The 14,757-nt window shown below is 43.9% G+C and overlaps 1 protein-coding gene across 1 annotated transcript; it reads right to left on the reverse strand.

Moving 5' to 3' along the window:
• Positions 1-249: 249 nt before the first annotated feature.
• Positions 250-11,472, reverse strand: TDRD6 (tudor domain containing 6; the record flags this gene model as incomplete). The annotated part of the gene is made up of 5 exons (XM_080614807.1): positions 250-1,219; positions 2,482-2,535; positions 3,348-3,447; positions 4,540-4,658; positions 4,857-11,472. The coding sequence occupies 5 exons, from the start codon at positions 11,470-11,472 to the stop codon at positions 1,152-1,154; spliced, it is 6,957 nt and encodes a 2,318-aa protein (XP_080470933.1). The 3' UTR covers positions 250-1,151.
• Positions 11,473-14,757: the final 3,285 nt, after the last annotated feature.

Genomic DNA, 14,757 nt, shown 5'->3' on the forward strand with positions numbered 1-14,757 from the left:
AAGTAGAACAAGCAGAGCAGTTAACAGAGTAATTAAATATTTATATAATCTGTGAGTTTAACATGAGATTACAACCTCTACAACCTGTTTTCAGAATTAAATTCTCTCCAGCCTACTAATATGTATTGTCTCTATTAAGGGACTAGACACACACTTGTTTCTTCTTACTGTGTAAGCACTAACACTGACATCTACTGTGATACTCACCCGGACTATTACATTGTCAGAGATCTTGACACAGAACAGGACTACAAAACAGAAACCTCTTTTCAACACATGAGGAGGAGAATAAAAGGTGAGATAAGATGTGGCTGGTTTAACAAATCCTTACCCCACTGTACACATGCAGAGCAAAACCATTCTGCTAGGTCTGCTTCATATCTGTAGGAAAAGTTTTGTCTTTCTTTAGTGCAGTTAAGGCCATGTCATAAATACAAGTTGTATTTTGTACATGACTGATATTTCAGAGCATTCACCACAGCTCAGTGGTCTAGAGAGCTGGTTAGGGTTAAAACAGAACCAGGATCTGCAGAATGTGCATAGCTGCATCTAACTGCAGTAGTAGAGTTGAAAAAAGATACTTGCTATGCACACAACATTTGGGCTTATGCTTGGGGAAAGAACACAGGTCATTAACAAAACAGTATACACCAGCCAAAGCTTTATTCCAGCTTCTTCCATTGCTTTCTAACAGCACCAAATGCAAGACTTCAACCTGAATCAACCATGTTCCCCCACAAAAAAAAAAAAAACAAACACACTCCTCCCCGCTCAAAAAAATATACCCTCAACAATTTTTTAGAGAGAACCCCCCCAAAAAACACTTAACAATGCAACTTTCCTCAAAACAAACATCAGAAAGCAGTATTGTGCACCACAGTGACCTATCCAGCAACTCAAACCTCTGTTGAAGAATCATCCACTGGCAGCTGGATAACAAGTACAGAAATGAGAAGCCAAACAGACAGTAACAGTCTAGTAACAAGTACTACTCGTTGACAGGGAAGTATGGTAGCAACAGACATTTGCTCCATTATGTTGAAGAAACACTCAGTGCTTTGCCTGTATTCTTGTTCCCATGAAAACACATTTTCAGAGGAACGCTTGTGTACACAGGTACTTGTTGAGCTTCATGTGGTGAACATGTCGCTTCATTTCAGCAATGTTGGAGAACATGAGGGATCTTCAGCTAAATGTGAACTGTAGCCACTTTGCTTTTCTACAGAGAGTAAAAATAGATTAGACCCATCAGAATGTTTCTATAAACACATAAATGCATTAATATTTAAAGTCTAACTCAACAAGGCTTTGGACTAAATGTCATCAACATATTGCACCATATTGAAAGACTATACTCAGGCAAAGTTATCATTGTAAGGATAAGACAGTTGAAACAACAGAACTGCCCAAGATGAAGCAAGCAGTGCTCCCAGATTTTAGTTACAAGTTCAAGCCACTCCATTCCTCAGTGGTCTTAGGGTAACACATTGCAGGAGTTTTTGCATCCTGTGGGTACATTCTACTCTAACTGCCTTTCCAGGCGGCGGCCCACACGTGCAGCAAGATCTACATCTATGCCACGTGGTTGCATGACCTTAACTTACATTTTCTGTACTGTCTGCCCAACAGGTAACTAGATCTCCATTGCAGGCTTCGTAACTTGTTACCCGAGAACCAATCCACTTTCCATACAGGTGTACCAAAATGAAATTACCAATTCAACTACTGAAAACACAAATGCAATCTCTACTCAAGCTTAGTTCAGTCTTCACCAGGCAAACACTGGAACCAGTTTCCCAGAGAGGTTCTGGAGTCTCCATCCTTGGATAGATTCCAGACCTGGAAGGAAGGTCCTAAGTGACATGCTCTAGTTGACTTTGCTTTCAGTGCCTTCAAAGGTCCATTTCAACCAGAACTATTTTCTTTGGTACACAATAGGTGTTTGCTAGTAACACCTCAGAATTTAAGTAATAAAGACATACATGGCACTATTCACAAACTACCCTTACAACAACTAAGATGCTATTATTACGGGTTTAGATTTATAGATGAAGACCTATTAAGGAATTGGGGCATTCAAATACCAAATTACAATGCTTAGTAGAGTCTGCCTAGGAGTTGCCCACATTTCTGAGGCAAGGCGAGCAAGAGCAGCATACTGGTGGCCAATGCTCAAAACCCTACCAAAATCTGTAATGTAGGTGTACCACTCCAACTTGTCCGAAAGGCTCAATCCACTAGGCTGAATAAATAAATACTAAACTGATCTCTAATCAAGACAGTAGCAGCTTACGTTACAGATATTCACCATTAAACTGACAGTACATAAGCTAATGCTAAGAAAAATCAGACCAACAATAGTAAATACAGAACCTAAAAAAAGTTTCAACTGTAGTTTCCTAAATAAAGCATTTCCTAGAAAATTAGAAAGCATCCAAACATGGAGCTCGCCACCTCTTTGGGAGTTTAAGGTAGTCTTACCTTGAAGTGAGGACTCCTCTGGTAATAACTGCAAGTTTCCTGTTACAGGGGTTGCTGCCCAAACAAAAGGGGATTCTGTTAGGAAGATGGCACTACTGCCAAGATAGCTTTCAATTGAGGCGATTCCTTTAATACTAGACTAACTTTTTTCATCAGCACTTGCGGGACTCTGATTTACCACTGCTCTGTCCCCTTATAACTCACTACAGAAGACTTCTGCCCACTTTTTACTTCGATGGAAGAACTGCATGTGAACAATAAACTGGAAATTCATTCTGTTATCATCAGTAGGATGGCTGACAACCTGAGTTTCGGGTTCCAGAGATGAGTTTTTCATTTGTTGGTATGTCATGACAAACACTGGTGAAAAATCTTACTATAATTTCACAATTACTTAATAATAGAAGTATTTTTCATAATTTACCAGTTATTTACATGCTCTACTAGCATGATCTGTCAAAAGCCACATATCAGCATTGTTCTACATTTCTTGATTAATACTAGTCTTCCCATAACATTTCTTCCTTCAAGCTGTTTTCATAAATCTATTCCCAGCCTGAATTCACAGTCCTCAGGCCAAATGGCTGACAGTTTATAATTTATGTAAACTATTTATATGGATTTGTATATCTGTTATATAATACATTAATACAAATTTCTATAGTCTCCATAGTGATCCATAGAGAAGGAAGGATAATATGAAGTCTTAAAGTAAAATACTGCGCTTCTAGCAGTGGGCATGAATACACAGATTTAGATTAATGCTACTTTGCCTTTCTATTCTCACGGTGATCCAGAGAGAAGCACAACTAAACTCAGAGAGCCCTTTCTAAAAGACAGTACTGTGCTGCCCAGTCCACTACCACACTGCCTTACCTCAGATGACCTGTAAGCCCAGTCAGGAACACCATTCCAGACATTCTCTGGATCCACAATCTCCTCATTGCCACTGGAGAGATTCAAGACCTGTACAGACAGCACCAAACCACATCTAACACAGCAGTGGATCGATCCTGAGAACACACTCAGCAAATAAGACATAGTAGGAGGAAAATACAGCTGAGGATTCCCTGCCTTTGAGAAGGCTTTCAGTCTGTATCCAGCAAGGAAGAGCAAGTTAACCTCTAATAAAGCTGAGTATCACTATTGAATCTGCTCAAGGTTCTCCTGAACTTTTAACCCAAGTATAGTGAGAGAGGAAGGCTGGAAAACACGTACTAGGTCAGAACCAGTAGGAAACAAATCAGGAGGGATATAGGTACATACCCATACAAATCAGGAGGGATATAGGTACATACCCATACTCATCTGAATATAGGCTGAGGTTAGTTTTAGATACCCAAGGAATCCACTAGTAAAAGAGATAGCCTTCATGATCTCAGGCATTCAATCTTTCAAAAAGTTACTTCTATGAAGTGATCTTTTGAATCTGCAACCTTAAATTACAACCTAAAGGCCCTTTTATGTTAAGTATAACATCTGTGCATTTGCGTACATACACACACACTCCCCCTGAACCAGAGGAAGACTATCCCGTAGCTTAAAGAGCAGTAAAACACCACAGCCCATTAGATTATAATCTGTTAACTCCCATCAACCACTAATTTAGTACCTTTCACTGAAGCAGTAATAGTCGTATATTCATTATTAATTACAATATAATTTAGGTTTCTTCGCAAGCTTATACTGTTCTAGCACCAATTCCTCAGTATAAAACACCAGTAAAATAATGACAAGTTTCATAAGCATTTAATGGTAACACAGCTCCACAGCAGAACATTAACCTGCAGGCCAGACAAACATACACATAAATATGTATCTCAAACTGGAGCCAGATCCTTCAGTCTTCCTGTGAAGGGAATATCAAGTATTGACATATAGCATCCATTCAGTTTGAGACTGTGCTGTTTCTATGAAGTCTGTAAGTGCAGAATCAACCTTAGGAATACTGAGTCTTAAATTCTGTAATAGACTTCCCAAAAATATTAAAAGCTTGGAGGAAGACCAAAAAAGGACCAGATCTTAAGTATGCAGAAAGAGTATTCAAACCATACTTACCCTGGTACCTTTTTCAGATACCTCCAAAATGCGAGCCTCGCACCATTTTAGAGAGGTCCTCACCACACATTTGGAACCAACAGCAAAGCCCTTCAGATGACAGGTATACTCATTGTGTCCTATAAAAATCATGTATCAGCGAAGGAGGAAGAAAATAAAAGCACAGAAAAAACCCCAGACAACAAAAACTGATGTTAACACTAAAATATTAACTTATTAGGCAATAAAAGTTAGGTTCCTGTAAGAAAGTGATTCTCATTTGAATGTGCACAGCATTTTGATTATTTAACTCCTTAAGAACGACTCTGATACTTTACCTGCATCACATGCAGCCAACTTCTTGTTTTGCTTTTCTTCTACATCATCATCCTCAGGCTTACAGGCTGAGTATTGCACGTGTGTATTTCCACATTCTTTAAATGAGTCAGTCAAGTCTCGTTTCATCCATTCTTCCACATAACAGTCATCTTTCTTCTGCCACTCCTTATGTTTCTCAACCTTGCAGTCACATGATTTTACAGTGCAAACAGACCTCCGATTCATTAAGTCTTCTGTAAGAAATGAGAATTGACTTCTGCTATTTGCAGAACTTTGCAGTGCAGGGTGTTCCAACCCTAACAAGTCCTCATCCCCATCCTCCTGAGATGGGTGCACATCAGGCAGCACCGGTTCCAGAAGCTGCTCAATTTCAGCACCCAGCAATGACAGCATGTCATGGGTCTTCAGGTCCAGTTGTTTTTCAGATCTACCATTAGACAAAGACAGCTTTAGGGAAGGAGGCTCTACTTCTATCCAGTCTTCTTGCAAAGACTCCGCTTTATGAATTCCAGACAAATTCAATTCTGGTTTCTCTGCATTCTCTCCCAAAGAAGGCTGAATATCAGACGGAATCAGCTCTACTGTGTTCTCTCCATTGCTAACCAAAGGCACTGAATTCTTCCCTTCATTAAGTGATGGTAAGAGTTCAAGAAAGTTCAGAGCTGCCAACTCCACTGTGTCCTCACTCACGACTGACAGTTCAAATGATGCCTGTTCGAACATTTTTTCTCTTGCTTTGACACCCAAAGCTGTCCGCATTTCAGCTGACTCTGTTTCCAGAGCTTCTGTTGTTACTTCAGCAAAGAAGGGCTGAACTGAAAGTGTCTCTAGCTCCAGTATTAACTCTTTTAGATCATCATATGAACATTGACTTTGTAATTGACCCAGTGCTCCTAACATCTCTGTTTCATCACTTGAAGATGACTGTAGCACTGGCTCTCTTTGCAGTTCTTCTTGTTTGTTTTCTAGGAAAAGACTGGCTGCTGAAGCACTGCCTCTCAGTTCTTTCAGCTCAGCATCCTCTTGAAATGTTTTTTCAGATAATTCTTGTTCTTCAGCTTTCATTTCACTCTTCAAAACATGAAGACTGCAGCTTCTCATTGGTTCTAGTAATAAATTGTTACTGCTGTCTCCTCCAGATAGAGGTACATCTTTATCAAAGTTGCTTTGATGCTCAGCTATTTCACATCCATCATCAGCCTTCCCAGACATATACTCAACAGCTTCAACTGACTTACTTGCTTCTACAGTATTGAAACACTCAGAAGTTACACCCAAGAAAGGTTCAGAACAAAGTAAAGCACTTTCACTTTCCTCTTGAGCTAATCCACAAGCACCAGGAGTTCCTCTTTCCAGACAAGGACCCGTATCATTCTTTGAACATCTGTTTTCCTTTAAGCGGTTCCCAAGATCTGAGAAAGCCTTGTCACCAGTTCCTTTATTAGCCTTCCAAAAAGACTTCATCTCTTCATTAATACTCTTACCAGAAGCTTCCAGCTTGACAACAGACAGAGGGACTTCAGAAGCTTTGCATTCTTGAGTTTCTATTACTTTTGCTTCTAATAAGACATCTTGGGTCATATCATTAAACTTTTCTTTTGCTTCACTAAGCCATGAACCCTCAGAGGAATTGAAATCTGACAGACAGCAAGCAAATGCTTGATTAGGTACCTGGATCAATTCACACGGAATCTGTCTGATCAACTCTATGCTAATAGTTTCCTCACTTCCATAGTCCACATGTCTAACAGCTACTTTGTCACCTTCTACGCTGCTGACTTTAGCTCTGTAGAACTTCCCATCTTGACTATATTTTGCTAGACAAATATCACCGCTTTTAATACAAGCTCCACAATCATCCAAAGATTTTAGTCCAATGCTTTCAGCTTCCTCTATTTTTTCCTCTATGTACTTCATGTCTCCTGTATCAGCACTGCAACTCCAGAAGTATTCCGGACCAATTCCCACTGTGACATAAATTTTTACAGTCTGGCCTGCCTCTGGAAATTTCCAAATAAATGACTCAGAGTTACTTACACAAGGAGTTTTATTTTGTGCCTGAGGCAGCAAAGGCTCACACTCAATTATTATGTCACTGTTCTCTCTTTTATCAAGTATTTCTATTGAACAAGATCCTTTGCTACTTGCAAGATTTTCATCAGCTAAATCCACAGTTATTATACCTTCATGGTCACTGAGGATAACCTCCCATTTATCCTTAACCTTCTCGACAAATTCACACGTTAGCAGAACTTCACTTGTTCTCTGGATGAAGTAAAGCACAGCTTTCTCTGCCCAGTCTGTATTTTCTTTGCATTTCAGTCCACCTAGGAAGCAGTGAATGCTTATGGCTGGAACAGATGACAAGCCTTCAGGGAGTCTGTGTGCTTGACCAACATTAATTACTGAAGTATTACCATAATCAATATATTGTATGCTTATCAAATTATCAGAAGTCTTCTCTTTCACTACAGCTCGATACCACAGGCTGTCTTCTGAATAAGCAGCACTGATTAAGTCTCCCACTTGGCAAAGTTGTCCACAAGGGTTCTTTCTTTGTGTCATATTATTTAAGCTTTCTGAAATGCTGTTAAGCTGAGCCTCATCACTTTCTAGCTGAACATAAAAATCCAGTGGATCATTTACATAAGACACATACACTGACACTTTAAGACCTGGCATTATCTTCTGTTGCAGTAGACCAGATACATTTTCAAGCACCATACTCCCACCTTCAGCATCAGACTTAATATCTGACTGTGTATTCATCTGGACGGAGAGCAAAGACTCCTTCCCAGCTTTATTTAGCAGAGAAGCATCCTTCTTACTGCTAATCATTTCATCAGATTCTAGTAATCCATCTGCCAGATCTCCCTTTGTAGCAGGCTGGGAAAGGTTTTCATCTTCTTTCTTGAAGTGCCTTTTGCTATCCCCTCCTTCTCCTTGGGCTTCAGATCTGCTCATTTTCCTTTCAAGAGTCCTGTGTGCATCTAAAGTGGATTCTGCACTCCCATTCCTCTCTATCACATCCGTATTTCTAGAGCATAAAGTTACATTTTCTGTAGGCCCAATTCCTGTATTGCTCATTAAGCTTAACTCCTTCAGTTTTGCATTAATTTGAGTATTACCATCAAACAACTCAACCAACAGTTTACCATCAGATTCCCTTGCTACAATGATCACTTTTAATTGCCTTTCTAGGACAGCTTGTTTAAACCATGCTGTAGCTTCTTCAGGAACATGAGATGTATCAGGTAAGGAACACTTTATGGCCTGCATTGGCAAAAGCAAGATATCAGAAACATCACTGGGTAAAGGAAGCAGGTTATCTTTATCTACTGTCTCTGTGTTCCCAAAATCCACAAAGAAGACTTCCATATCAGGTTTCCTTTTCATAATTATTCCCCTGTACCAGTGATTGTCAGTATACTTGGCTAGACACAAGCTCTCAGACTTCTGCAAGGTTTCTAAGCTGCTCATTTTTTCACTTAGGCGACCAATGTTATCGGTAAGTTGTGCTAAGACATCTGAACATCTTTCGAGTTGGCAGTAAAATGTCCATGGATCCTCAACATGTGTAATATAAACGTCTTCCTCACTCCCAATTTTGATACCATGCATAGAATAATAGTAAGAATGAAGATGAACCAAGGATGACAGAGGCTTTTGAGGAGATAAAGGTCTGGCTACACCCCTTTCGGTCAGAAACTGGCAAGCACTCTGAAACGGTGTCATTAAATCTACAATGTTAAACAGCTCCTTGCTTATTGAAGCCAAGGCAAATACCGTACACTTCAGTTCAAGATGAGATGAAGAAGTATCAACAAACTCCTGAAAAGCCCGAATTGCTGCTTCATCCCAAGCAAAAGGATCCTGACCATTTGGTTGAATTAAGTTGTAAAGGCTGCATCTGAAAGCCTGAGCTTCTAACTTACGGAAGCGTTTGTGAATTGAGCGGAGGTTTGCTAGAGAGACCAGCTCTCTGTTGCCATAGTCAACATATATGACTTCTACTTTTTCTGCAGAAGGAACTTCACTAATAACTAAAGCCCTGTACCATTTTTCATCCTCCGAGTACTTGGCTAAACATAGAGAATTTGGCCAAGCATGTGGGTGGGATGAATTTTCACAATACTCCTGAATTTCAGACATTAATAACTTAAGGTCTTGGCAATTTTTACTTAGCTGACACCAAAAATAACCCGGATTTTCAACATATGACACTACAACATTAACTGTAGTTCCCACTTCTAATTGACCTCCACAAGAGGAGCTTAGCTTCATTTTGTCATAATTCTGTGTACAGGAGATGGGCGAATTATCCTTGCCCTCACACTTCTGAGCAGGAAGAGATTTACTACCTGCAGAATTGTGAATGGGTGCAACAGGGCTCCCTCTGACCACTACAGCTGCATAAGGATTAAGTGCCCTATCACTTCTCTTTAGATCAGATTCCTCTCCCAGCCTCTTCTCTGCTTTTATTTCGTTTTCTTCCCCAGCATCTGAGGCCAGGCTCACAGCCATATTAGGTGATTTCTGGACACTCTTGGGTATTTCAGACCTCTGGTATTCAGCATACCCTACCTGAGCCATGAGTTTACTTACATTTTTCTCTCCTAATTGGGACTGGTCAAAAATTTCAACTATGTACTTGTCACCCTGCACACTCAAAAAATGAACCTTTAGTCCCTTGTTCAGTACAATCTCTCTAAATGCAGACACAGATGCTTCACTCCAACTCCCTCTCAGAGGACAGACATCTGCCAAACAACACTTCAGAGCTAAAGCAGGCAGTTCTCTGAACCGAGGGAGCAGCTCCTTCACTGCACACCGATGTACAGTTTCTGTATTGCCTCTGTCCACCAGGTATATTTCTACCTCACTGTCCAGTACCCTGGTGATCATTGCTCGATAAAAGACACCCTCTTTCCCACTGGCACAACAAAGGGATCCAGGTCGTAGATCCCACCTAGCACCATCCAGCTTCATGGCATGTGAATAGAAATCCCACATGCACTGCTTCAACTGCCCAATGAGCTGCCAATGCTCATAGAGCTGCAGCCAGAACTCAGATGGGTCTCGGAGGTGGGAGACCTGTGCGTTGTAGAACGTGCCCAAGTTCACGTGTACATCAACTACAGGAGCAGAAGCCAAATCTCCATGCGCTATAGCAACGGGAGGTGCTCCTGGAGGCAATTCCAGTTCAGCCGTGGATTCTTCTACTTCCAGCTGCTCCCGACCCTCAGTTTGACTCACCTGTGTATGGCTGCTGACCAGGCAGCAAGCCTGCAGCCCAAAAACATAGTTCAAGTTGATGCCATTTTCCCCATACAGGTTCACATAATAGAGATGCTCAAAGGAGTTAAAGGCTTTGATGTGAGCATTCACTCCTTTGCCTAGCACTAATGCTTTCAGCTTACTGATCTGCAATGGGGACCAGGCACAACTCCCATCCAAGATACCCTGAAGAGCGCATGCGTAAGTCACCACAGGTATGTGGAAACACTCAGGGGGCAAATGGCACAGGTTAGCTCTGGTCACAGTCTCCTTCCTGCCATAGTCCACAAAGATCACTAGAGCCAGCTGCTGGTTTCTCTCCCCAGCAATAAGCTCCAGCAGGAGTGCACGGTACCACTGGCCATCTTTGCCACAGGCAGCACAAGGTGAGCCCACTTTGGGTAATGGCAAACAGGAGCAGGATTTGTAAGTGTGGTGCATGGTATTAGAAAGGCAACGGATCTCCTGGGACAAGCTCTTCAACTGGCAGTAGAAGTGGTGTGGGTCAGAGACATGGGTCACTAGGACAGGCTCTGTCACATCCAACTGAAGCTGTGGGTAAACATAATCTAAAGGAGGTGACACAGGCTGATACGAAAGCAAAACATGGGGAAGCTGCGGCACTGCAGAAGATACAAAGGAAGATGCTGAAGGCTGTACCTTGGGGTGGCTCCTTGGGTGGCCATAAGCCAGGCACTGCCCGAGCATCTGGCAGAACCAGCTAGGAGTGACCCGCCTGGCCAGGCCCAGGTGATGCATCTGGGACACGAGCTGGGGCAGCTCAAGCACTATGAGCTGCGGCGTAATCACCTCCTGCACCCGTCCAGACATCTCCTTGCCATGCAAGAAGCTCAGGAACTCCATAGCCTCCACCGTCCAGTTGGAAAACGGAGCATCCCCACAGGCTGCCACCTCGGGGCTTCCAAAGGGCACAACATCAGCCACAATACAGCCCAGCACCTCCGGGGGCAGGCGGAAGAGCTCCTCGCAGCCCTGCGCCAGGTAACGGGCGGAGGTGACCACCATGCAGCCCTCATCAAGCAAGAACACGCGGTAGTCCTGGCCGGAGCGACTCACCACGCAGCAGCGGTACCACAGCCCAACCACCTCCACCAGGCCCAGGTCTCCCGTGCACAGCTCAATCCCGCCAGCCACTGGGTCGGTCGGTTGCGGAGAGGCAGCTAGGCACGGCCCCGCCGCCGCCTGGATCTGACGGCGGAGGCTGATGTAGTCGGCGCGGCGGTCCCCCAGCAGCCCCCAGATCCGCACGACGGGCACCTCGGGGCGCAGGCCCACGGCGCAGACCCGCAGGGTCACGGTGCTGCCGGGGCTGAGCATCCCCGGCCCAGCGCTCCGCCCGGAACTCATCCCGCCCCCAGCGCCCACGCGTCGCCAAACCGCCACCCGCAGCCGCTTTCAAGCAGCACGCGCCGCCCACGTGACCCGCACAGAGCCGTTGGGCGATAACTCAAGTGGGCGAGTCCACTTTGATCCCCGCGGAGGGGGGCGAGAGGGAGGGGGAAGTAGGGGAGGGAACAGGAAGGACGGAGCGGGCTAACACATAGGGCCGAGCCTGCTAAATAGACTGCTCCGAGGCGCCACAAAGAGGAGATAACCGTGGCAAGCTGGATCCGCAGGGCTCCGCCCACAGCCCTCTGGATCTGCCTACCCCCGAACTGGAGCGCACCTCGCCTGCTGTGTGGCAGCGGCACGGCCGGGGGGCGGAGTGAGAGGGAGACGCCTCGACGGCCACTTAGCCTCCATTGGTCAGAGCGGGTGTCGGGGGCGGGCAGTGCGTGCAGGGCTCGGCGGCTATTGGTTATCACGGGGCGGCGGTGTGAGGGCGGTGTGAGGCGAGCCTGCCTGCCGTCGGCCGTGAGGGGTGGGCGCTGCCCAACGGCGCTCAGCGGCCCGCGGCCCCGAGCCCCAGCGAGGCAGGGCCCCGCCGGGTCCCCCTCTGCCCGCAGCGAGGGCCCAGCCGCGAGCCTGCCCCATGCTCCCCTCAGGTGGAGATCGCCCTCCCCCGGTCACCGTCTGATCCGCGCCCTCCGCGGGCTGAGGGACAGCAGCAACCGCGGCTGTCCTGCCAATGGATGGGGCAGCCGCTGGCAAGCACCACGTCTCAGGGCCTCTCGGGGGAAGTGGCAAATGTGCGTGCTCTTGGGTGGCCCCATCCAGAGAGCCTGGACTGACACATGGCTCTGTTTCACCTCGTCAGCTCTGCAAGTATGAGATTCCTCCCTGGTTTCCAGGCAGACCTTTGAGGTATTGATGCCTTCCAGCTTTTAGGGACAATGAGCAGAAATGGATGGGTGACGAAGAGGAAGGCCTAGGACTTCACTGAGCCCTTCTTAGGGCGCAGGAGGGGTAAGCCCAGGAACATCAGTGACATCCTTTGGCTAATTTTTGGTTTTGAAACTGATGCTGTTAATTAAATAACGATGTCCAAGTGCTTTATAGGGTGGAAACTTCTCCTTGAAAGAAGGGGTTACAGAACACTAAAAGGTAATGCAGAGTGGCAAGTTTTGCTATTCAAATTATTTATAATAAAAAATACTAGGAATCATCATGGTTATGAATCTCTTTAGTGCTCCCTGATCAAAAGGAAGTTTCATGAGTTTTCTCTTTTTTCCACTTTTTCTCTACAAGACTTAAAGTTGCTTTTGTTTTTTTAATTCAATAGATGAGGTACTTCTGCTTATCCATCACCAGGGTTATCTCAGTAACAGGATTGCAGCCTGGACCACTTAGGATGCAACTGAAGAAGCAGCTTTTGCTGCTGGTTTCCAATTGCTGGTGATGCAGGAAGGAGGGAACTCAGAAGTTTCTCAGGCTGACAGCTAGAAAAATAACAGTATTTCTGCACGACTTCTGACCTCTTAATATTGGTGAGACTAATTTTTTCCAAGCTGGAATCATACAAATGTGTGCCACCAAAACGGACCTACAATATGATCAGAAAGTACAAATGCAAGCCAAGAAGATGTCTAAACTGCATTTAATCAGATATTGTCACACTGAAGGTACTAGTTGCAAAGAGTAATCTAGAACTGGTGCATTGACCCTGGCTGGAGGCCAGGTGCCCACCAAAGCCGCTCCGTCACTCTCCTCCTCAACTGGCCAGGGCAGAGAAAATATAACAAAAGACTCATGAGAACTAAGCCTTGTACAGACATTGCACTATTAGAGATTGCTAAATCAAAGCCAGCTTTGTTCTGTCTATGTTATGGTTGTTTTTATACTGCATTTTTTCCTCATGATTGCTAAAGATAAGCCTAGAGACAAAGCAGCAGTCCCCTTCCCTATGAAATCTGGAAGCTTTAGGTTTGAAAAAAAAAAATCACATTAAAAATTTTTGTGGTTTTGAAGAGAACTTTGTATTTCCACCAAGGTTTAAAATGGGCAGAGTGCGTATTTCCCTGGAAAAGTGGTACCTTAATGACCCAGTCTGCCATGTCAGCACTGGGACTCTCAGAGTACAAGTAGTTCAGCTTGGTCCTGTGGACTATGTGTATTAGAGCCCTCCAAGAGGCTTCAAACAGGCTTTTGTTTCCTGGGCACAGGACTGCTTTTCACTTTTGGATATTACTCATGGTTGAGTGAAGAGGTCAGGCGGTCTCTGAGAAGTAAGAGGAGGAACACAAAGCTTTCCACCTTTTGCGCAAAGCAAATTTGAACTCAGGTAAACTGCTTTAATCTTTCTTTCAGTATCTAGCACTATAGACTTGGTTTGCTGAGGCATCAAATGAGAGATAGTCCTTTATGTGTGCACAAATGTAGTGATAACAGAAATTCCCCAATAATTTTATATACTGCTAAGTCACAGAACATGTTTAGTGCTGCATTGTTCAACCTGCTCTTGTCCTTAATAATAGAAACCATCTGTTATCACACAAACAAACAGTATTATATTCTACTTGCTTGGAAGAGGTTTTTTTTACCTCTGCTTACTGTTTCAGGAAGCTGATACTGGCTGCAAATTGAAGAATTACTCTGACATTTTTATCCTGTGGATAACTTAAGTTTCATAGAGCAGTATGACAAACAAATGGTGTCCTTAAGTCGTGGCTACTCCTAATCCATAAGGACTGGATTTGGGGCAGCAACCTATAGATGTGATCCTACTGCCAGTGTCCTAAATAAATCAGTTCCTTGTAGGGTCGGGGTGCCGTGTGGAATGATTCAGTTTTCTGATTCTTCTTTGTTTGTGTATATTGAAGTGGTTTCACAATTTTAAAAAGAGCTGACTCCACAAATCCTTCTGATTTGTTCGTATGTAAGCCAGAATACCAGTGACCAAGGAGCCTGCGAAAGCAAACACTGAACTTAGAGGCTTAAAACAGATGTGACCTAATAAATAAACCCATTAAACTGTCTCCTCTTAAAAATCATATCGTCAAGCTTCATCTCATATTATGAAAAATTGTAGTGTTGCATATGGTTAGGGCTTCCCAGTCCTTCACAAGACACCTAAAACTTTTTATTTGAGCTTGCCAACCCATAAATGACCTGAAATGTTTCATACTTGAGGACTACTTCAGGCTGAATGCTTTTTAACGTTTTTAAAGGTTACAGCCAGCTGGCAGAGTCTAGGCATAGTCATGCTGTTTAATTCTTATAGAC

Source organism: Psittacula echo (assembly GCF_963264785.1).
Source record: "Psittacula echo genome assembly, chromosome: 4".
Lineage (NCBI taxonomy): Eukaryota > Metazoa > Chordata > Aves > Psittaciformes > Psittacidae > Psittacula > Psittacula echo.